Source organism: Brachyistius frenatus, unplaced genomic scaffold, assembly GCF_029030835.1.
Source record: "Brachyistius frenatus isolate BFR_SWC_R1_liver_20210118 unplaced genomic scaffold, ASM2903083v1 Contig_102, whole genome shotgun sequence".
Taxonomy (NCBI): Eukaryota; Metazoa; Chordata; class Actinopteri; family Embiotocidae; genus Brachyistius; species Brachyistius frenatus.
This window is the reverse complement of record NW_027210701.1, coordinates 190,806-214,197: the sequence shown is the minus strand read 5'-3', so window position 1 is coordinate 214,197 and position 23,392 is coordinate 190,806. Positions and strand designations below refer to the sequence as shown.

Below are 23,392 nucleotides of genomic sequence, written 5' to 3'. Positions count from 1 at the left end.
TAGTCAGAGTTTTAAATTATTTAGTATTTATTACACGCGTGTTGTAAAGTCGTAACTGTGTACTTTTACAGGCCGGTCGCGTGTAAACGTGTCGGCGATGTGAGCGAACATCCGGGAAGGACCGTGTCGCCTGCGTTCCGCCGAGATTCCCGTAGACTTCGTCCCGAGCCTTAAACCCGCAGAGAGCCTCGCGCTGAAGATCGCTCGCCTGCCTTATTTTACGTTTGTTTCCACCGAACCATGATTAAAGCGGAACTTTGCATCTTTGCCAAAGAATCTTTTGTTTCTCTTCGCCACGGCTCAGTAGAATTTATGACTCCGCGCCGACGCGTTAACCCGTTAAGACCGTTTCTGTTTTACGCGCCGCCGTCGTAACTTGAAAGGTTCATTTCGTTGAATTTGACGGGGCATCCGCAGTCGAAGAGGGAAACGCAGACGTTTATTTATTTGTTGTTATTTATGTGCGAGCAGCCGACGTTCTGACTCTGCAGCTTGTCTCTCCTTCCTCCTTCCTCTTTCCTCTCTCTTTCCTCCTTCCTCTTTCCTCCTTCCTCCCCCGTGTGACTCCCCGCTCTCTCGCACAACCATGTACCGATCAATAAAGACATTAAAGCCAGGAGACCTTCGTCGTCCTTCACTGTCTTCCAACGAAATCTGGTTTATTCAAACGTTAAAAAAAACACATTTTAAACTACAATTTCTCACCTGCGCGGTGAAGTCAAAGAGACGCTACGACGTCAGAACAACTCGACTTTTCAACATGATCTTTAAAAAATAAAATAAAATAAAACAAAACAAAAAACTGGCGAAAATAAATACAAGTTAACTTTTGGTGAAAAAAGCTGGTTTTGTTCTGTGTTGAAGTTCCCTGATTGTATCTGCAGTTGAAAGGTTCCCGCCGTGTTGAATCAGCTCCACGCCGATCTCCTGCCCAGGACGCGGTCGGTGATTCTCTGGAAGACACCGAACAGTTCATTCGCTTCTGTCTCCGCCGCCGGGGGTCAAAAGGTCAAAGACGGACGGACGGACGGACGGATTGGGTTTGTGGTACCTTGTTGAAGAGTCGCGCGTTCAGTCGGTACGATCGATACTCGGCTCTCCGTCGCTCCTCCTCTCGCCGCCTCTTCACCTCCGGGAGGTTCTCGTAGATCCTGGAGGAGACGAGGGAGACGTTGAGGATGACGTACTGCACACGCTCACATTTTTCATCATGTTTCAGATCACGTTACACTTTGACATTTTCTGCTCGTTTGGGACCAGATGCCATTTTTCCACATTTCGGGCGACATGCCAGAAGTACGACTTCCGTTCAGGTCACAGCAGGCAACACGACGGTGCAGTTGTCAGCGTTGTCGTGTCAAGAGTCTAAAGGTCCGTGGTTCGATCCCCGCCTGGGACTTTCTACGTGGAATTTCGGGTCATACTACGGACATGTCGTGTATATATATATATTAATATTTATTTATTTACAGAGCGAAATGAAGAAGCGCTCGTAGAAACGTACTGTTTGGACCTCTGGATCATCTCCTTCCTGGGAACAGCCCTCCTGAGCGTCGCGGTTCCTTCACACACAGGGAAGAGAAGAGAAGAGACTCCCTGAGGCGATCGCTCCCGCCGACACGACGCAGGATTTACAATCCGTGAGCAGCGACTCTCCGTCAGCGGGACGCGGCTCCTTCTCAAAGCCGAACGTCGGTCTCTCCGACTAACTTCCGGCGGCCGCTGAAACCCCCGGAGAGGTGTTCGCGTCAGCGCGAAGAAAGATGTGTGCGTTACCTGCGTTACCTGCGGGCCCCCCCGGCCCCCCCGGCCGCCTGAACAGCTCCTCCCTCTCCTCCCTCTCCTCCGCGACGTCGACCTGCAGCTTCCTCTCCTCCGCCTGCAGAGCCAGAAGCTTCGTCCTCTGCCTGGACCGGGAGATGAACTCTGGACGACGCGTCTCCAGCGCCTCCTGTGGGACAGCGAGCGAGGGGGGAGGGAGGGGGTTGATTTTTACCAACAACAACAAAAAAAAAAAAAGGGCTCCATTCACTTTTATGAATAAACGTATTCAAGTGAACCTTTTCGTGACAATACTTTCTCTTAAAAAGACGCGAGGATGATTTGATTCTGCTGACCTGGAGGGAGACGCGTACCAGACCGGAGGAGGTCCGTTTGGGTCCGGGGTCTGGATCCGGTTCAACGGGGTGAATAAACCCGCTTTGTGCGTTTCGGTCCCCGTGGACCGGTCTCTGTCCGAGCGGTTCCCTCCACGGCCCGGTTCCGCTGTGCGGCTGGAACCAGGCGCTGCTCGGCATCCGGGCGGGCGACGAAGACTCCTCGGGCCGGTTCTCCTTCCTCGCCTCCGACCTCGGGCCGTCAGCGCAGATGAACCACGAAACACCTGGAAGAGACCGCAGAGATAAACACCAGCAGAATCATTCGAGCGTTTGGTTTTATTCTGGTAATAAAGAATAAGTTCACCATTAAAACAAAAACGCAGAGTCAGCATAAAACTGAGACTTTACAAGAGTATAACCGACATACCCGGAGGATACGGCTTCGACGGGCTCCTCTTGCTCTTTCTCTGCTTTAGAACTCCTCCTCCTCCTCCTGCCACACTAGACGAAGAAGATGAGGTCCGCCTTAAAGCTCTGGCTTCACCGGGCGAAGGGAAAGTGGTTCCAACATCTCTGGTGTGTCGTCGAGTCCCGTTACGAACAATCTCCAGGTCACCTGATTTAAAAAAAAAAAAAAAAAAAAAAGAAATCACTTCAACTTTACAATAAAAACGTCCACTTTCAGGTTGCTGAACTGAAAGAAATAAAGAATAAAGAAATGAAATGTTTTCCTCCCGCGTGCTGGAACACTTGAGGAGCGACGGCCAATAGAAAGTCGGCAGCACGTCACAACGTGTTCCCGGTTCTGCTGCACTGACCCGCCTGGACGCTTTTGTTGACCAGTTTCACAGCCTCGCCGGAGGAGCCGCGGCCCGACGGGACGCCGTAGGTGCTGGTCGACGCGGCGGAATCCACCTGAACACAAATTCAGTTTCCATCAAAAGTTAAACCGCGTTTAAGATCAGCTGATGTGTTCGTGTCTTTGCCGGTAAAGAGAGACAAATAAACTTCCAAAAGTAGTGAAGAACTTTTTAAGTTGAGGAGGAATGAGGGCGTTAAAATGCAGATGTACGTACGGATGGGTCGGTGCCGGGGGTCTGCGACGGGGTGACGGTGTTTGGAGGGTCTCTGCTCCGCCCTTCTTTCTGCTGCTGGATGGTTCTGTACAGTTTACCGAGGCCGGAGGTGCTTTTCAGTTTCTGGACTCTGTGGGCGCCGAAGGCCCGGATCAGCCGGGCCGTGTCCACGGTGGACACGGAGCCGGACACGGTGGACAGGGTCTCGGACTCGTCTCGGCCGGCGGGACGCAGGCGCTGGCTGTGGGAGGAGCTGCGGGGGAAACAGGAGGAAGAGGAAGAGGAGGCGCGGCGGTCGTCCTCCGCGGCTTTCGTTTCGTTTCTTCCTCCCCTGACTTCACCTCCTAAACTCTCCTTCACCTCCTCACTCCTCCTCACCTCCTCCCACTCCTTCCTCCTCAGTGTCACCTCCTCTCTCCTCCTCACCTCCTCCCACTCCTTCCTCCTCAGCGTCACCTCCTCACTCCTCCTCCTCACCTCCTCTCTCCTCCTCCTCACCTCCTCCTGCTCCTTCCTCCTCGGTGTCGCCTCCCATCTCCTCCCCGTCCCTGCCGTCCCCTCTGGGGGATCGTCTTCCTCCTCCCGTACTCGGGACACATCAGCAGCTCTCGTGCCGTGAATGAGATGGGACAGCCGCTCCAGTCGCTCCAGCAGCGTCGCCTCTCTGGTGGGACGCGCCTCCTCGGCGACCAGCTGGTCACAGAACGTCTGCCACAGCTGGTCCAGAGTTCGGCCGCTCTGCCGGGAGGCCGGCCGACGGAGGTCCGGGTCCCTCCTCGGCCGAGGGACGTCCTCCATTTCCACACGAGCTGGCAGAAACCTCTGTGGTCTCGGTTCCGGTTGGAGGAACTGGACCGGGCTGGTCCCCTGGTCCCTCTTCAAGACCCGCTGGTCGCCCCGTGGAGGAACTGTGGTGAAGGCAGACGGATCTGGAGTTCGGCTTCTATCTGCCGCCGCGGAGGAATTTATTAGAAGATAACAAAACACACATTAAGACCTCAGTTTAGACGAGACAAACGATGCATCATCAATTATTACACACAAATACAGAAGAATGAAATACTGCAAACAAAAGTACACGTTTCAATTAACCAGAACAACGACGACGCATCAAGTTGTTTTCCAGACAGAAAATCCACAATGAAACATTTCTAAATCAAAAATAATAACTTAATGTATCAAAATATAAAAGGAGCATTCTTTTTTTATTTTTTTTAATTTTTTATCTAATAATATAACGTTGGTCTTTCGTCACACGACCACTTCGTTAAAAGCTTAACGAGAATAAATGAACGGAAACGACGCGAGCGGAAACGTCTCGGGCTTCGTTTGTGTTTGTTTACGTTCTCCTTCTCGAATTTGTTTCCTTTGATGTTTGTATTTATTGATGCTGTTTTTCTTTGTCTGCGAAGCGCATTGAGACCGCGCGACAAGGTGTTATTAAACTCAACACAAAATCAGTGGAATTGAATTGAATGAAAGACTTTTTTCTTCCATCACCCGGTGGGAGCACTATTTATCATCGTTTGTTCATTCCAGACAAAACTCAAGTTTGTCCTCGATACAACTACAAAACACAAAATAATCAGTGCGAATGCTTTCAGATTTCTTCCCTCTTCGGTAGTTTTATTTCTCTCTACATGGACTGTATTATTATTATTATTATTATTATTATTATTATTATCTTAAGACAGGTGAAAACATTTAACACAATAAAAGGCAATGACTTGATGTCCCGGGAGAGAAGTGGTGAGAGTGCCGACTCGGCTCGTCTCACCTCCGTTTCCGGGCTGCTGCGTGTTGAAGCTGCCCGTTTTCAGCCTCTTGCTGTAGACGCCCTCGGTGTGCCTGATGGAGACGCCGCGGTCCAGACCCGGGTCCTGGTGCCCGAGGACCTCGCTGCTGAAGCGAGGCGGCACGGCGTCGTCCGAGCCTGGTCGGAGTTCAACACAGGTTTTGTTACCTCGTATTTTTTATTTTATTGCTTTTCTATTATATTATTCTATTCTATTATTATTTTATTCTATTGTTTCTATTATTGCTCCTGTATGAATGCTGCTGTGGCGAAAAACGATTAATAAAGTATATAATAATAATAATACAAAAAAAATAATAAAATACAAAAAAATAAAAACGACTTCCTGTTTTATTTCAGAGATAAATTAACGCGACAGGAAAAGCGAGTAAAATATCCTCTGCCTGCGATGAGCAGAAGACGTTCAGTCCCCTCGTCTCTCTCGGTCCTTTTGTTCCTCTCAGCCCCTGAACATGAATAGTTCATGTGCTGGCCTGGTGTACCTTACAAAGGACCAGCTGCTCCCCTCCGGAGGGGGAGCAGAGCCTCCACCTCCGGAGGGGGAGCAGAGCCTCCACCTCCGGAGGGGGAGCAGAGCCTCCCCCTCCGGAGGGGGAGCAGAGCCTCCACCTCCGTCAGTCAAACCGTTCAATTCATTCATTCACTTCTACAGTTCGTTTTGAAGACGAGTTATTTCACAGAGAAAAGCACAACTCAAGTTTTTGGCAAGTTTCGAGACATTTTTCCGCAGAAATCTCAAGAGTACCGTTAAAACACGTCGGCGCCGCGCGTTTCCACCACGAACTCGGTTTTTACTTCCGTTTGGTTCTCACTGTCTTCGTGGCAGACGGCGCATTTTGAATTAAAATATTCTTAAATCGGATTTTATGTTTCGTCACACGAGCCACAATTTATGATCGAAATATTTATTTTAACGGCTCTTGCTTTACGTCCATCCCTCAGTTTCATACAGTGTTCTATATTTCCTTATTTGATGCTGTTTTACAAAAAAAAAAAGCAAATAAATAATAATAAAATATATAAAAATAGGACGCAAAATGTGGGTGTTTTTTTTTGCCTTTTAAAATTTAACATCATTTTTCTGCAGGATGCAGCAGAAGAGGAAATGAAGAGGGAGGACGAGGGAGGACGTGCAACGCGCGTGAATTCACTTCCCCCGCGTCTTTTCATCAAAAAGCGTCGATGTGAATATGAATAATATGAATATGAATATGAATATGAATACCGCGAGCGTGGAATGAAGTCGGCCCGCGGAGGTGCGGGCCGCGTGGCATATCGAAGCTTTAACGTGAGAGCGGCGCGTACCGGGGTGGGAGCTCTCCATCGCGCCGTCGGCCGAGGAAACGTCCGCTTCCATCTGAGGAACGTAGAAGAGCTCGTCGCTGCCGCGAGGTTTGTAAGGCAGCAGGATGGGAACCGCTGTCGGAGGAGGAGGAGGAGGAGGAGGAGGAAGAGAAGGAGGAGGAGGACGGGGAGGAAGAGGAGGAGCGAAGGGACACCACATCCTTTCATTGACACGCGCTAAAAGAAATAGAAGCCGTTATTAGGAATGTTATCTGATCTGTGAAACCTACCCGGCGTCTCGGCGGTAAACGGCCTCTGGGATGTTTGCGGCCTGCGTCGAGCCGTCGCGGCGTTCGTCCTCCCCGGCGCTCCGACGGTTTTGAACGCCGCGAGGGCGTCGGCTCTTTCGGGCGCCGGCCGCCTCGTCGCCTCTCTGGCGTCGCTCCACTCCGGCGGACTGGACAAGCCGACGCCTTCGTCTGGGCTGCTGGCGGCGGGCTGGCGGCGTCTCAGGGCCACGAACTCGTTAGCGTGGGCGGCGAAGGCGCGGCCGGTGGCTTTGGGGGACAGGTTGAGACGGACGCGCGAGACGTGGCCGGTCCCGGCAGGGGACCGGACGGTGGACGCCGCTCCGCGACCGTCGCCGGAGACGGAGCCGAGAGTCACGGCGTCTCTCGTCGACCCCCCCGAGGACGGAGGAGAGTCTTCAAACCGCCCGCCCACGGTATACTCCCTCTTCTGACTCCCTGGCGCTGATGTCGTCATTTCTAAAGTGACTCCATCCTCCTCCTCCTCCTCCTTCTCCTTCTCCTCAGCGTTGACAGGAAGCTGCCGGTCGGCTGCTGCCGTGGAGAGCTCGGTCAGGTGGAGGGGGGCGGGGTCGGGGGTGGGGGCGGGGCTGAGGGGAGAGGCGGGAGGCGACGGGGGGGCGCAGCGCCGGCGGGTGGCGATGGTGATGGAGGTGAAAGCCCGTTGGTTGCTTGTAGGGAGGGTTACTCCTTCTCTGGCAGCGATCTCACACACCTGAGCCTCCAGATGGGAGCGAGGGGCGTTCTGCGTGCGCGTGGGGGCGTCGGGGGGGCGCGTACCGACGCCCTGCGGCCGCTGAGTCGGCTGGTCGGCGGCGGCACCGAGGGCGCTGAACACCTCCACGGACCGAGGACGACCGTTCTCCCTCTGGACTTTAAAACTGGACGCTGCGCTGCTCTCTGTGTCTGTGCTGCCTTGACTCTGGAGGAAGAGGAAGAGGAAGAGGAGGAGGAAGAGGAAGAGGAGGAGGAAGGACAGTTTGTTGTTCTGTCAGTTCTGACTTTCTTTTTGTTTTTTTTTGCACTGCAGGTAAATGTTGCATCTGTTGTCAACGCCATGCCTGAAACACTCCGGTTACCTTAAACTTGAGACCTGCGGAGTCCAGTGACGGGAAGCAGACATCAAAATGACAAATGTATATTTTTAAATCTTTACATAATCCAACGCGTGACAAAACAAGTACAGCTTCTATAATTACAGGTTTCCTGCTACGTGAGGTGAAATGACAGGATTACCGTTAAAGGGTGTTTTAACAGCAGCTCTCTCTTGATTTCTTCAATTCGTCTTCGATCTTCTTTGTCCAACTCCAGAGGTTCACACTGCTGTCCGGATATCTTCATCTTAATCCACTCTGCAACATCAAGACACGGTTTTTTTTGGTTTTAAAAAAAAAAATCGGATCCTTTTATTGGCCATATTTTACATATATTGTGTTTTTACACACAGGAACATATTAGAATTTGACCTTTGCATTTAACCCACACATTTATAGTGAACACACACACACACACACACACACACACACACACACACACACACACACACACACACACACACACACACACACACACACACACACACACACACACACACACAAACACACACACACACGCAAAAATGTGTCTCTATTAAATTCCATTGTCAGCGCTATGAACAATAAGCTGATATTCGGGGTAAGTTCAACCTAAAGCCGCTGCCAACTCAGCATTGTGAAGATGTTCTGCAGACCGCCTGTCGTCTGCCAAGCAGGTGAACTTTATCTGGAGTTTTGCTTTCATTTAATTGATAAAGGATGAAGAGGAGGTTACCTCTGGCCTTGCTCTCCTCGTGGTCCGTGACGCTGGGTGTGCTGGACACCACGGTGGCCGGAGACTCGCTCTGCAGTAACTTGGCCACTCGGACCGCCAGCGAGCCGTCGCTGCTGCCGTCGCTCATCCCTCCCTGGTCAGAGTCCTCGAGGACGGGAGAGACGGAGGAGATCTGGACGGGACCTCCGGGTGTCGTCTCCTCTTCCTCCTCTGGGACCCCCGGCGTGTCTGCGGGAGTAGAGCTGAGCTGCTGTTGTGCGCTCGCAGCCGGAAGAGACCGGACGAGCGGCGGCTGCGTCGGGACTTTGTCGGGAGGTGCGGCGCTGCAGCCCTCGGGCTCAGTCCGCCGGACGGACTCGGAGAGGACGAGGGACGCCCCTGCACCGCTAAAGACGCCTCCATCCTGCGGTACGTCGTGTGTAACGGTGGGAGGTGCGGGTGCGGTGAAAAGAGCCTGCGTGGACGGATAATCAGGTTGCCACGACGAGGTCTCCCGGCCAACAGAGATCTGCTGTGACCTCTCGGAGGTCAGCGCGGAGTCGGACGAGGACCCGGTCCACAGCGGCGAGGGCCGAGTCCCGGTGTCCTCGGCTGCGGAGGACGGGGAGATCGAGGAGTCCCGCAGCGTGCCGGTCTTCTTCTTCAGCGACAGGAATATGTCTTCATCAGAGAGAGGACGCTGCGCTGCAGGGGAGGCGGAGGACGCTGCTGAAGACCCGGCGGAGACCACGTCCTCTGCAGGAGAGAGAAATCTGCGGATCTCCAACAAGTCCTTCGAGCTGACAAAAGAATCTTCTGCGCTCGGATCCACACTGGAGCTGGTTTGGAGAAGCGACTCCGCGTTTCTGTCCCCGCTTCTCGTCTTAACACCCAACGAGACGTCAGAAGTGTCTCCCAGCGGGTCCATATCCCGGCTGGTGGTCGAACTGCCGTCCTGCTGTCGCTGCCTCGGTCGCACTACGGAGGAATAAGAGTCCTCTTCAGGCTCGGAGAAGGACGCCGGTCCGCGTTCACCGTGGACCGGTCCCGTATCCGACGGAGCAGAAGTCCTCCTGGCTCGGACCAGGACAGAGACCGAGACAGCTGGACCAAGACTGTCCAGGCTGAACGGGATGGATGTAGCGGAGTCCACCGACAGGATGCTGCACGTGGAAAACTCCCCTTTATGAGGACTTCCTCCTGATAATACATCAGAACACGTTTAATAAACACACTTTCACCAATTAAAAGTTGATAAAAAAAAAGAGTATACATTCAGAATATTAAAATTGTGATGCAACATGAATATACCAAAATACTTTTTGTTTACTTTGACTTTATATTCTTTTATAAGGACTAAATAAATAAATAAAAACACACGTGCTGCAGCTTGTTTATGTTCGTATGTTTCCAAAGGTTCGCTACCTCCGGAGGGTTGCGTGCTCTTGGTCGGCGTCCCGGTAGATCCTTTAATTGTACACAGATCAGTGGGGGAGAATTCCGGCTCTCTGATTGGCCCTCTGGGTGCAAACGGAGTTAAGATGGTGGAGGGAGACTGGTCTATGCCGAGGTTATGGAGATACAACTGCAAGAAGAACAAATACAGAACAAATGGCATCATCCACACGCGGTAACTGAAGCATTTTAGAGATCCTGTGCTGATCGTGAAGATTTTCAGTTTTCAATCACCGGAATTCGTTCGTCAATGTTGAGGTCTCTCGGCTTTTGAAGAGGTGGCGGTGTCGATAGTTTTGAGGTCCAGTTGGGGACATAATTATCGAGCTCCAGGCTGAGAACAGACGACGCTCCGATGGAGGTTCCTACTTTAACTCCACCGTAGCTATCCTGGGAACTCGAAAGTGTGACATCTCGATCGGGTGACACGTCGCTGAAGTGACCGAGGCTCGTGGGATGCGAGGGTTGAGCTGCGGTGCCTGGATGATGAGGATGATGAGGATGATGAGCGTCCTCCTGACTCTTCTCTTTCTCTGGAGGGTTGTCCGTCTGCTGATCTCTGTGCACCGACGTGACCACGGTGCTCAGAGACGAGTGGGACTGAGACCTGCCGAGGGGCGAGGGGGAGGCCGGTGCTGCAGACCCGGTCTGGTCCTTGTCACTGGGAGCGCTGCCCGCCGCCTCCCCGCGTCTTGGAGACGAAGAGCCGGAGGGAGCCGCGGAGGAGCTCTGCCTGACACCGTGGCCGACGGCCTGCTGACTGAGGATGCGATTCAGGGTGTCAGACACGGCATCGAAAGCTTTCGTTTTGGGAGAGACGCCGAAGAATCCCTGCAGCGCCAGGCTGTCGAACAGCGAAGTCTTCCCTGAAGTCTGGTTTGCCCTCCAAGCGTCCACTTTCTGCATGTAGTTGAGACTTGGGAGAGACTGGACTTCTGCGGAGGCGGCGTCCTCTCGGCGCTGCTCGTCAGCTCCGGCTGGCTGCGGGGGAGAGATCTCTGTGCTTGACTGGTACGAGCTCTCCTGATGAGACTCGATGGCTGAAAGTCGCCCCAGTTTAACCTGGACGCTGGATTTTGGTGGCGGATTTAAAACTCCCGGAGTGGACTGGGACTGTGGAAGAAATCCCAGGTAGGACCCATCAATCCCCGTTTGGTTCCCCGAGGACCAGAGCTCTTGCTCTCCGTGAACCCGTTCAACTCCTGCTGAGAACGGTCCCGTCCACGGATGAGTTCTGGTGGCGCTCGGCTTGCCTCCGGACATCTTTGCGAGAGACTGGCCGGGTGGTGTTGGACTTTTCCCCCGTCTGTTTGCGGCTCCGTCTTCACAGCCGCCTCGTCTCTCTGCTTCAGACAGCAGCTCTCTTTGTAACTGTTCGCTGCTCTCGTCCGGCTGCGTGCTGCGTGAGCCCGACGTGACGTTGCGCACCTCCGACGGCAGCGCTCGGTTTGAAACTCCGTCGGGCTGTTGCGCCTCAGCTCCAGCTGGAGCACCTTCTCGTCGAGCCGCGCTGCGGCCGGGGGCCAGGTCGCGGACTTTAGAGCTTTTAAACTCGTCTGTAAAAGACACAGTGCTCTTCACAGACGGGTCAGAGGCAGAGGAGACGGCACTGCTGCTGCTGGGCATGCCGACGTCTTTCTGCAGGAGCTCCAAGAGACGCCGGGCAGAAACATCCTTCCTGAGGAAGAAGGTCTCATCTTCACCAGCTTCTCCTACCGGCTGGTTCTTCAGTGTCTCTTCGGGCTTCTTGCTGTCACCCGTCTCGTCTGGGGATCGAAGCCCCCGTCTGTCCTCAGCGGTGACGGTCATCGGGGGATGAAGGATTCCAGGTGATAAACTGTGTTGAGAGAGAGAGCAGCAGCTGCTCGCTGCTTCTTCCGAAACGATGGTTGGCTGGACCAAAGGATGCTGCGACAGAGAGCCGCGCTCAGAGACACGGGTGGTGTGATCCTGGAGCGGAAAGCGAAACCTCCCCGACGCCATGGAATCATCAGGGTACGCCCTTTAAAAAAAATAAAAAAAATCAATGATCATCTACCTATCACGACATGTTGTGGAAAACTAATCCACAGAATAAACAATTTAAAAGGGATTTTTTTTTTTTCTTACCTTAAAGGGGCAAATTCTGTGTCACTTTGTTGGAATAAAGAATATTCGGTGAAGTTGTGCTCCCCTCCAGAGTTCACAGGCAGCAGGCTTAAAGCTGGAGACAGACCGCTGTCCTGCAACTCTGACGAGACACAAAATACTGGCTGTTATCCACGTGAACCCGGGGCAGGAATGCAAATTACAAACGACGTGCAGAGTCGAAAAACATAATACAGCCTGGCAGCTTCTTATTATCATGACACTAAAATATAACTATACTTCAGTCTGCTTTCCACATGAAAACAGTAAAATCACAGATGTTAAATGAGTCATTTGTACCACTACTACCTCCTTTTGTTCATATGCAACATTATGATGAAAAAAAGAGAAAAAGAGGGGAAGTGAGTGCCATCGTTTTATTCTATGTACGTACGTAGCTGTAAAGAGTGCCCCCCCAACTGCTGAAGCTTCCAGCTGTCTCTTTCCAGCCCGGTACTGCGATGACTTTGGTCTCCCGCTTGGTTTGTGGGTGTTTGTACAACAGACTGACTCACAGCTGCTAGCAACTGTGGAGATGCCTGTCCCCTCTGTGGACCCAAACATATGAACTCACCGTTATTATCCACTAGTGCCCAAAAAAAAAACATTTTTTTTTTCCTCTGGAGGCTAAAAAGAACAACTCTGTGACCTGCTACACAAACTGTTATCCATCCTGGAAAATGTCTCTCACCCCTCCACAAACTGATGGTCAAACAGCAGATCACCTTCAGTAAGAAACTTCTCCAGCACCTCGGTGACGTGGATCAACACAGGAAGTGATTCCTGCCAGCTGCCAAAATTGAGTCTTCTCTATGTCAAAAACAGGAGGCACCTCCGTTGTCAAGTGTGTTTACATGCACATGATGTGACCCTTGCATGTTATATCTAAAAACTTATTAATATCGAGGATTGCAACTCACAATTATTTTCATTAGAAATTACTCCGTGGGATATTATTCCAATTATTTGATTAGGTAGGTAGGTAGGTAGGTATATACTTTATTAATCCCCGAGGGGAAATTTTTTAATTTATTTATTTATTTTTATTTTAATTATTTATTTGTCGATAAAATGTCAGAGAAGCCTGCAAACGATTTTGCCTTAATTCAATGGTGTTGCCTGCAGTTGTCTTGTTTTGTCTGACCATCAATCTAAAACCCACTTTACTTTCTATGCTTATTTGGGGAACCATCATTAATCCCACCTGTTCTCAGTGCAGTGAAAAACAACAAAAAAAAGTCTACTGTTCAATAATCAAAGTAACTGTGATTGTTTTGCATTGACTAATAAATTATCTGTTTATCTATCCATTTAAAAGTATTTATTTTGATTACTGTAAGCAATCCTGGTCTATTCTGTACACACAACATCTATTGCGTTTCTGTTTAAGAACCATGTTTATTTTTTATTTTTTTTTACTTATCACCTCCTCTACAGTTTGTTTTTCTAAGTTTTACAACAGTCCCTCCTTATTTAAATGGAGGAACTGACCGTGCAGACTGTGAAGATCCTTACAGATCATAAATAAAACTGACCTGGCTTCCTATGCGTGGTATTCAAGGATTAAATGCAAGTTAACTGTATTTGCAGCAGTCTGTAGCTGTTTTGTCGTATATTTAGCGTATTTCTTTTTGAACAGACCAGGAGTTGTTTTTGCTGCCGTTGGTGCCGTTTGTTCCCGCTTCGGAGCTCCGGTTAGTGACTCGTAACCGACAGACCGAAGCAACAGGTTGTTGTTAGCTCGGTGGGAGGCACATGACTACGATCCATTTAACCCACATACGTGAACTTGACCGCAGTCATCATTAACAACAGAACCGCAATTGCTTGTCTCAGAGTGACGTCACAGGATGAAACGTTAAGCGTTAGTAGCTAACGAGCAAAGCGGTTAGCATTTAGCTAGTTAGCTACTGACAACAATCAGCGCGGGGTAAACTTTACACCGATTTCTGCGGAGTGAGAATCGCGTAAAAGCGTACCGAAGGCCCACCGAAAGATGATTTCCTCATCAGGAACTACGGTGAAGTTATCAAACTTACCTGTGGAGGTTCCATGTTGCCGTTGTTGATATAAATCCGCCACAGTGCGCGCGCCTGCTCCACTTTGTATCTAAGGAGCGTTGCCAGGAAATGCAAGAAAATCCCGTTGGAATCGCGCGAGATGAGATGAGACGAAAAGCCCGTCTATCCTTTAACATTTCTGTACTCGCTGTACAATTTCACCCGATATTTGCACATGTTAGTGTATTATTGTGTCTCTTGGAATAGTGCAGTAATAGTACTGTTCAGTTTCTCTGTATAGCAGGTGACGTGCAGAAACACGTGGTCCCGTGTCTTAGAAATAAGAGTTGAAGCTCTGTAGTTTTTGTCATCTCGCTCAAACCAAGACAAACGTTTGCTTTTGCCCTGTTTCACACAAAAACTTTTTTTTTAAAAGCTAAATAAAATAATAAAATACCTTAAAAGGAATATACCAAGTAGTAAAACAGACATAACATGTATAAATAGATAAATAATAGATCCAATGAATACATTTACATGCAATAAAAATAAAAGTAGGGGTGGAAAAATACAGGAGGAAATAGAAAAGTGTAATAACCAGATTACAACATGATGAGCTGCAGATTTATTTGACAAACAAAAGGACATGGTTTTGACAGGTTTCTGGACTGATTAGATGAACCAACCCCGGAAGATGGCAGTAAATGCAACACTAACCGAAACACCAGAGAAGAAGAAAGAGGAGGAGGAATCGGAAGAAGACGCTCCACAGTCAACACGATCCAAAACGCGGAAAGGAAGCAAAATAGTCGCCTCACAGCGTTCTTGAATTTGCCTAAAGGAAAGTCGCATGTAAAAGACAGAACAAAGAAAGTGGACACCATGTCGTCAAACAGAGACGTCGTTAAAGGTGAGACAAAAGCAGTGACTGTGGTGTGTTAAAATGAAACCTTCTTCGGTGAGTTTCATTTACTGAGAACTTGACCTCGGTAGTTTACCAGTTTGCTACGTCATGCTGCGACAAAAGAAAGTCATTCTAGGTTTCTGTGAGTTGACGTCATCGTTTGTGTACGTCGGACAGGTGGCGCTCCGGTGTCAAGAATCCGCGAAAACTCGAGACTGATGCGCTCACGTGTGAGTATGATTCAACAGTGTTTTACTGCTGAGGCTCAGCAGGTCGTGACAACAGTTATAACGCTAATGCTACAATAAAACAGTCAGATTAAAGGTCACAGCATGTGCTGTGATGCAGGTTTTAAAGTACATTTCACGACATACAAAAACTTGATTATAGTGACATGAGCCCAGATATGAATGCAGGTCATTTGTGTCAACAGGAGATAGAAAAAAAAAAAAGAAAGAAAGAAGAACATTGGTCAAAGTTTGTTTACCATTTTATAAAACAAACAGATTATGAAAATAATCAACAGACTAATCAATAATGAAAATAGTTGGCAGTTGCAGCCTCACAAATGTCACTAGTCAACAGTTAATTTACATTATGAGAGTCTATATAAGGTCTCAGCATTACTTTATCTACACTTTTATACTGATAAACTGCTTAACGCCAACTCAAAGGTCACTTAACGTAACTTTCTAAACGCCTCACACTCCTCTTCTATAAATGGAGCTGTCGAGAGTTTTCACTTTATTATTACAGAGTAATCAAACCATCTGTGAAGAAGAAATTAGTGAAGTTTTGATTAAAAACAAATAATAAACTCTCGAACTAGCTGCTGTATAATTCCCTGAGGATTGTCCATAACTGATGGATGCCTCTGATTCTCTGCTCCTCTGCAGGAATCAATGGTAGATTACATAAATGGACGCTCTTTCCTGGACATGTTAAGGCCGAGCTTTATGGGTACGTTGCAGAACATTTCAAAGTTGATGCGAATTTCCCGCCTTCTTGTTCAGTTCCCGAATCATCTTCTTAATCCTTTTTTGTTGTTTTATCTGCAGCAGCTATAAACCGGTGAATCTAACCGTCTCTGTTTGTTCTCATATCTTTGCAGATTTAAATTTTTTAAGCGCCTTAGGGGACCACCTCGTTTATTCAGATGACGACGACGACTATGATGATGATGATGACTATGATGATGATGATGATGATTGTTATCCATACAGTGCAGCGAAGAGACCTTTAGAACCACACCCACAAATAAAACAGCTCACTGATGAGGTAACACTTGAGTTTCACTTGTCTGGAAATTAAACAAATCAGTTCACTGCATTATTGATCCTTTCCGAGTCACTCGGGTACTTTGTGGAGAATAAATTTTAAGTTAATACTTAAAAAACATTTAAGAGATTTTACATGAAGGAAATCACCGCGTGTACGTTCTCAGATTGTGAATGAATGTTGTTTTTTTTATATTCCAGGAAGCTGATAAAATTGGAAAAGACTTGATAGAAAAGGAACGACGTAAAGAGAAAACTAAGAAGAACAAGCGTAAAAAAATGGTCAGAATTATGTCAACTTCTTAAAATGATGCGTGTGCTTTTATATTTGGACAGTGTGCTATAACAATATTTTTTGTTTTGGTTTGTTGCAGCGTAAAAAAGAGAAGAAGCGATTAGAGAAGGAGAACGCAGTTAAAGACATTTTACCTGCAAGTCTAATTTCACTGTGAATTTTCGTTTACGTGCAATTTGTTACAGTTTGGAGATAAAATCGATGCTCATCACTTGTAACGCCTTCTTTATTATTTCAGGAGAAAGAACGAGGCACGTCAGACTCCTCCGAAAAACAGGAAGAAAACATTGTGATTAATAGTAAAGCAGACGCAAATAAATCTGGTGAATCTCAAAATGCAGCTGAGGCAGCCGGATGTGACGAACGCAGCAGAGATACTAAAGAAAACAAAGTCGTGGAGATGAATAAGAAAGAGGAAAAGGTTTGTGGGGATTTTTACATTTCTGTTTGTTTTGTTTGTATTTGAGGCAATAATATAAATATGCAAATAAGGTATCGCCGAGTTGATTCTGTGCTAATCTGTATACAGAAACTTTTGACAGGTTAAAAATTCTTGTTTCTTTGTGTTGAAATATTTACAGCGGGGATTTTAGAAGACTTTATCTTTAATAAATACAAGAATAATCAATCTTTTCCATTTTCTTAGGAGTCAAATGTTAAAAATCAGACTCATAAATCAGGCTAAGAATGATTCATAAACAAACCTGTGTTAAGTCGTGTATAGATGTAACAGTGTCTATATTTCATTGTAATTTTATGAATGCCAACATCTTTTTACAGCCTCAACTTGCAGGTAATTATCCTGAAACAAGCCTCTTGTTTTCTCCACCACAGGATTTTGATTTAAGTAATTTGTACGCTGCTTCAGCCGAACCGTTGCCCGAGGCGACGGGTAAAAAGCAGCCTGCAAAAGAAAGAAGAGAGAAAAGTAAATCACGTGAAGTTCAGCAGCCGGAGGAGGAGGAGGAGGTAAAGGAGGAGGAGGAAGATGAGGAGGAAGAAGAGGAGGAGCCCGAAGTCCCAAAGAAAAAGGAAGACAGAAAGGAAACTAGTAAAGAAAAAGAGTCACAGCAGGTGATAACATTAACTTAGAAAAACACAAAAACCTCATTTTATCAACAGAAATCTTACGTTTTAGTTATAATCAAATCCAAAATAATCTGTGCTTCTTAAATCTTAAAATAATCCAAGTTTGGTGTTTGACAGAAACCTTTATGTAAATGTTCTGTTTCCTGTATTTCTCCTTGTGCTTCACTCACTAATTAAAACTCAAATTTGAACAGAAAACAAAGGATCCCGCTGCAGAGGAATTTGCAAATAGAAGCATAGAGCTCGCCGGTGAGTTCAATTTTCCATTAATATATTTTCCATTAATAATTTAATTTGACTGAAACAGGCTCAACTGTCCCTCGTCTTTTGTTTTTTTTTCCAGCTACGGGAAATCGTTTAGCTGCCGCTGGTCAGTTTGAGATGGCGGTGACGTGTTTTACAGACGCCATTAAATACAACCCGAAGGAACTAAAGTAAGAAGATGGACTTCATTACAAAACAAAACAGCAGCAGCAGTTACTGTTAGTGCCATTAAATTGAGTTTAATCTGCGTTTCAGGTTGTTTGGAAATCGGTCTCTCTGTTATGAACGACTGCAGCAGTATGAAAACGCTCTGCGGGATGCCGACCTCGCTCTCTCCCTGGAACCAAACTGGATCAAAGGTTTATTTAGGAAAGGCAAAGCTCTCTGCGGCCTCAAGGTGAATCCCTGCTCCTCCATTTACTGCCTAAACTCAGCCGCTTTAAATTCTTTGAATTAGTTTTTCATTTTTCCACTTGGTCTCAGACTTTAAATCCCGACTTCCTGGTTCCTCTTTTACTTCCCGTCCAGAGATACTACGAAGCCTCCCTGATCTATAAGGAGGTGCTGAAGCTGGACAGTACGAGCGCCGAAGCGGCGCAGGAGCTGAAACGAGCGCAGACGTTGCACCTCATGGTAGGAGAAAGCTGCTATTCAGCCGTTTACAAGGCAAAACTAAAAAAAAAAAAAAAAGGAAATGCAAAAAGACCGTCAGTCACCAGAGCAGCTGAGGAGAAGCAGTAGAAGCTCCTCACCGTAATGCCGCTTTCAGAGCTCGCCTTTGCACCTTCATTTCAGGAAATGGGCTTCTCGTGGCCACAGAGCTCGGAGGCTTTGAAAACTCACGCCACGTTAGAGGAAGCAGTGGAAGCTTTGTTCGCTGGCGACGCCGATCCGAGTCCTCGAGGTAAAAGTCCCAAAGTGACTCTCCAAAGTTGTGAAGATGACAGTTTGCTCCCGGGTGTTTGAGCAGCTTCGCTGTCTTCAGATGCCGGCGCCAGCTGGGACAACGCCGACCAACTGCTGCTGCAGGAAAATGATGAAGACTACGACGACGACGACGAGGGAGGATGGATCGTCCTGCAGTCGAGCCGCTCTCGAACACGGCAGATCAAAGAGGCCGACGCTTCGGGCCAAAGCAGATCCAAATCGCAGTCGCCGACGCCTCGCTACAGGAACTCCGTCAAACCGTAAGCTCTCATTCATGTTCACCCGCGAGGTCAACGATGATTAGCATTTAGAGGTCAAAGGTCACTGAGGCATCACATTTGTGGCGACAACTCAATAATTCAAGCGCTAATTATGACAAAACTTTGCACAAATTTCTGCGATGGCATTTTATATCCTACAAGGTCAAAGGTCAACTTCACCGTACCATCAGAATGTTCTGCAGAAACAGAGTAGACATGCAAACAAAGTCAAGTCTAATCAATTCCATTCATATGTCACTTAAAATACACGGTTTATATGTTTTTATGTGTTGTTAGTGTTAAAAGGAGGCGGGGTGAGTTTTGTTTTTAGAGTTTTAAAAAGGTCATTTGTCTACTTGTACCCAGAATGCAACAGAATTTTAAATGTAGGTTGTTCATTTTTATTTCTGCTGTTTAATTTAAAGGCAACTTTTCCCCGTTTGGATCGGATCGTTGGCCCCCGCGATGACTTATGTAAAAATCCACGAGCTCTTCAGCAGGTAGTCTCACAATCGTGGCTCCTCCTCATCTAAAGTTTTATTTTCACCACTGATTTAATTGGTTGTTTGCTTTGTCAGAAAAATGGTCAGAAAGAAAATGTCTGTTGTCATTTCCAATGTCTTCAGATGTCTCGTTTTGTCTGAGAAGTAATTTCCAAATTTAAAGATATTCAGTTTGTTTTCATGTATGACAAATAAAAGCCTCCAAATGTCACACTTGAGAAGCTTGAAACTGCAGATTTTTTTTGGGCGTCTTTGCTGAAACGAATTATCAAAATAGTTGCCAGTAATTTTCAGTCAGATGGAAGCGTCCCTATCGACATATAATATACAGCCTCGGCTCATGTACTAATATTTTCTCCCCTCTTGGTGTCAGAGTCGGGACGGTCTACAGCATCAAGATGCTGCTGGAGCATCAATGTGCCTTCGTCAACTACACAAGAAAAGAAGACTGTGAAAAAGCCATCCAGTGCATTAATGTAAGAATCTGCTTACTTTCAGGGATGTTTATATAATGCGTGTTCAGCTATTTAGCGGATGGGCCGAACTCGAGCAAACACACGACTGTTCGAGCAGCGCAAGTAACCTTCGTCACGCCGCTTATTACAATGTCATCCTGTTGTGAAATAATCTGCTTTTAGGAAGTGGAAGGAACTCAATAAAAGGCTTGTTTATGTTAATATCGAGTTGCAACCGCAAAATAAAGGTCATGAACTTAAACACAATGTAGAAAACAAACAAATGCACTACTAAATTGAATTTAAAACATCCCTGCAATAAGTGCAAAGTTAAAAAGTAAAGCAGAAAATAATTGAGCTTGTTTGTATTGAAGTGTTTGCAGGTTGTAGAGTTATCAGAGTAGAGCAGGAAGTTAGAGACATTTTATTTTGTTCACGTGCTACTGAAGCTGATATCACCTCATATTTTGGTAAACTAACGGCCATTTTCTAAAACATTTTCTCAGCCAAATGATGGATCGACTATTCAAAGAAATAAAGGTCCAATTTATCTGTAATGAAAAGGAACAGGACAGAAAATAAGTAGCTAAAAGATGACGGAGATTTTCAGGTCTGATGCAGAGTTTTACAACATCTGGTGCATCTATTGACGATAATGAACTGATGTGATGTTTGTTTGTTTGTTCTTCAGGGGATGGTGGTAGAGGGAGCTCCTCTGACGGTGCGTTATCCCTATAAAATCCACACCGGACTCGGTGCGTCCAAATCGGCCGCCACTGACCCCTATCTACTTCCTGGGTAAGAACATGCTGTTTAATTTAAGGTTTAGTTTTGACCTATTAAAACTATTTAAAAAAAAAAAAAAAAAGATGGTCGTTGTCATATTGTCATTTATATTTTATTGTTTTACAACTTTAAGGATGTTTTTGCAGGTTCATTTAACACTCACAAGGCCTGTTCTTGATTTTAACAAAGAAAAAAGGCAAATCCAATGTTTCCTTTAAAGCTTTACCCGCCTTAAACGTGGACATACACCCCTGGAATTCACTCTTTTGTTTTTCCTGATGTAGTACACACAAGAAGGAGTGTTTCTTCTGGAGGACGTCGGGCTGCACGAGGCAGGACTGCACCTTCAAACACGTCCCGGAGCACAAGAACATCGACAGGGACAAGTTCACCAGTCGACTGGGATGTGTGTGGCACGCGGGGAATCAGAAATGAAAATCAAACCGACGAGCATGCGGCGTCTCCTCTGAGATTTGACAGTGACCCTCACGCAATCTGCTTTTTTGGGGGGGTTTTGGTTGTTGTGAAGATTTATCACCAAAAAAAAAAGAGAAAAGGTGTGTTTTGATTTTACATTTTGTGTACTGCTGCTGTTTGAATACAAAGGAGACACCAAACTACTTTTCACTGCTGTATTAGAGAGTAATAATATATGATGTGCCTTTAAAGCTGCATTCAAAACAGGCGTTGAGCTTTGATCATTCCGTAGCAGTAGTATTTTGTCAGGGATTATTTGCGATTGCGTTCGTTTGAATATTTTTACTTTAAAAGTAGTTTTAACAGATTATGCTGTTGGATGTAAAATCCACCACTGGGGGGCAGTGTTTTATTTATCCCTCAAATTTAGGGCTGCAAACTATCTGTTTTCATTTTTAAAGGCTGTGATACAGCAGTGGGTGTTTCACATTTAAAGTGCCATGTTTTGATTTTGAATCGGTCTTGCTTCAATCATCCTGCAGGGGGCGCATTGGGGTTTGTTTTGCAAAGGTTTGGTTTTATTATGAACATTAAAGTGTTGTAATGTCCAGCCAGCTGGGGAATCTGTTTCAGTGTTGTTTGTGGCTGTGACTTAAAGCCTCAACTCAAGTGTTTTAGACACATGCTGTGTTCCAGATGACACACTGACAGGCCTGTAACCTGACTGCACCGGTGCAGTCAGGTTACAGGCCTGTCAATCAAACAGACGAACACCGGAAAATACAGCTTTTTGAAGCTTATTTTCTAATTATTGACCAAATTCAGATGGAGCGCCAGAAAACTAATAAGAAGGAGTGACGTTTGCTAACAACACAGAGATAACTGGTGGAGAAATTTTATTGACTGAGAATTTTATGAGGGAAGTTGAATAGGAGTCTATGGAGCCGGAGGCTTTTTGGAGCCGACCTTTCGTGGCACTCGGTGGTATCTGGTATTAGTACTTCAGCATCGACCTAATTTTTCAGACCGGGAAGCTACGAACACTTTTACATACAGTCTGTGGTGTTAGTACACAAGTACACAGCAATAAAGAGTATAGAGGGGCCTGAATATTACTCACTACAAAGAATAATAAAAGTCAAAGCATGATTTCTTGGCGCCGTAATTCAAGCGTCAGCATGTAGATTTGGGAGATCGCCGAGTTCAGAGGACGCCATGACACCAAAAAGTCACCAGCTGTGTGTCCCTCCAAACTCGTCTTTGACCAGAGTAACTTGTAGAGTGCCAGTTAAATGCCTGCAAACTAACCATTGTCCTTGAGATGTTATATAACGAGAGGTTCCTATAAGCCTGAAAAGCCTCTCTCCAGTCTCCCAGGCCGCCTCTCCTCCCCGTTAATGTGTGTGGGATTTGCGCCGATCCCTCTCCCTCTCCGGGGTCCGGCATGTTTGTTATTTGACACAAGCAGTTCAAGGTCACTTTTGTGATGCCTGTTACACAATGTTTCGGGTGTGAATTACAAAACCTTCCTAAAGAGCTGAATAATTACCTAAAAAAATGAGGTTGGCAAAAAAAAAAAAAAAAAAAAAAGTTGGCTGTGAGAAGTGTTTAGTCTCGACCTTCCAAGCGGAGCAGCTGCACTCGTGGGCATTAATTGGCTGATGGTGGCATACCTCACAAAGCCCCTCTGATCTGTGTGAGATCTGAGAGCATGAAAGTTCTGTAATACTAATAACATGAACTCTGCTTGAACCCCCAGGCAGCACTTTGACATGCGGTTGATACATTAACAACTCGCATAAAGGGGTCTATATTTAATCTTATTCGTCCGCGCAACAAACCTGTTCTAATGCAGATAAAGGCTGATAAGAGGTTAGGTTTTCACAAACCGGCTGGAATCAGCGTCCTGCCACTCTGAGGCCCGGACAAAGCCAATCCCCTGACTTAACGAAAGCAAACAGCAGGAAGATTAGGTGCATCTTGTAAAAGGACTGCGTGGTCTGTGGAGCTTTTAACAGATTTCTCTCCCTCCCAACAAGAAAAACAGGGAACATAGTAACAGAAGTGAAGCAGCAGCCACGACATGTCGCTCTCCCACTCTTTGCTTTTTGATATATGGCTATGCAGCAAAAATCCTCCTCCGTCGAAGGAGTTGCAGTAATTGAGTGTATTGCTTTAGCGCACGGATACATAATCAAATTTTTATTCTAATTCTGTGTTTTTCTCTCTCGGCTGCTAAATAAACTATTGATGTGACATGAG

General features: G+C 46.8%; 2 protein-coding genes across 2 annotated transcripts; one reads left to right on the top strand and one right to left on the bottom strand.

The window, feature by feature from the left end:
• Positions 1 to 642: 642 nt before the first annotated feature.
• Positions 643 to 14,067, bottom strand: alms1 (ALMS1 centrosome and basal body associated protein). Its single transcript, XM_069711742.1, has 18 exons — positions 13,993 to 14,067; positions 12,348 to 12,501; positions 11,936 to 12,056; positions 10,061 to 11,828; positions 9,797 to 9,956; positions 8,393 to 9,571; positions 7,820 to 7,935; positions 6,566 to 7,505; positions 6,297 to 6,410; positions 4,953 to 5,108; positions 3,176 to 4,122; positions 2,918 to 3,014; positions 2,527 to 2,715; positions 2,118 to 2,383; positions 1,777 to 1,951; positions 1,505 to 1,562; positions 1,052 to 1,151; positions 643 to 953 (listed from the first exon to the last, which is right to left on the bottom strand). Exons 1-18 carry the CDS (start codon positions 14,005 to 14,007, stop codon positions 909 to 911), a joined length of 6,600 nt encoding a protein of 2,199 aa, XP_069567843.1. The 5' UTR covers positions 14,008 to 14,067; the 3' UTR covers positions 643 to 908.
• Positions 14,068 to 14,678: 611 nt separating this feature from the next.
• LOC138628561 (stress-induced-phosphoprotein 1-like) lies at positions 14,679 to 21,753 on the top strand. Its single transcript, XM_069711668.1, has 18 exons — positions 14,679 to 14,863; positions 15,035 to 15,087; positions 15,754 to 15,817; positions 15,969 to 16,135; positions 16,336 to 16,416; positions 16,509 to 16,565; positions 16,668 to 16,850; positions 17,264 to 17,503; positions 17,713 to 17,767; positions 17,862 to 17,952; positions 18,038 to 18,179; positions 18,311 to 18,415; positions 18,578 to 18,686; positions 18,768 to 18,969; positions 19,395 to 19,469; positions 19,846 to 19,948; positions 20,619 to 20,725; positions 20,998 to 21,753. The coding sequence occupies exons 1-18, from the start codon at positions 14,836 to 14,838 to the stop codon at positions 21,146 to 21,148; spliced, it is 2,013 nt and encodes a 670-aa protein (XP_069567769.1). The 5' UTR covers positions 14,679 to 14,835; the 3' UTR covers positions 21,149 to 21,753.
• Positions 21,754 to 23,392: the final 1,639 nt, after the last annotated feature.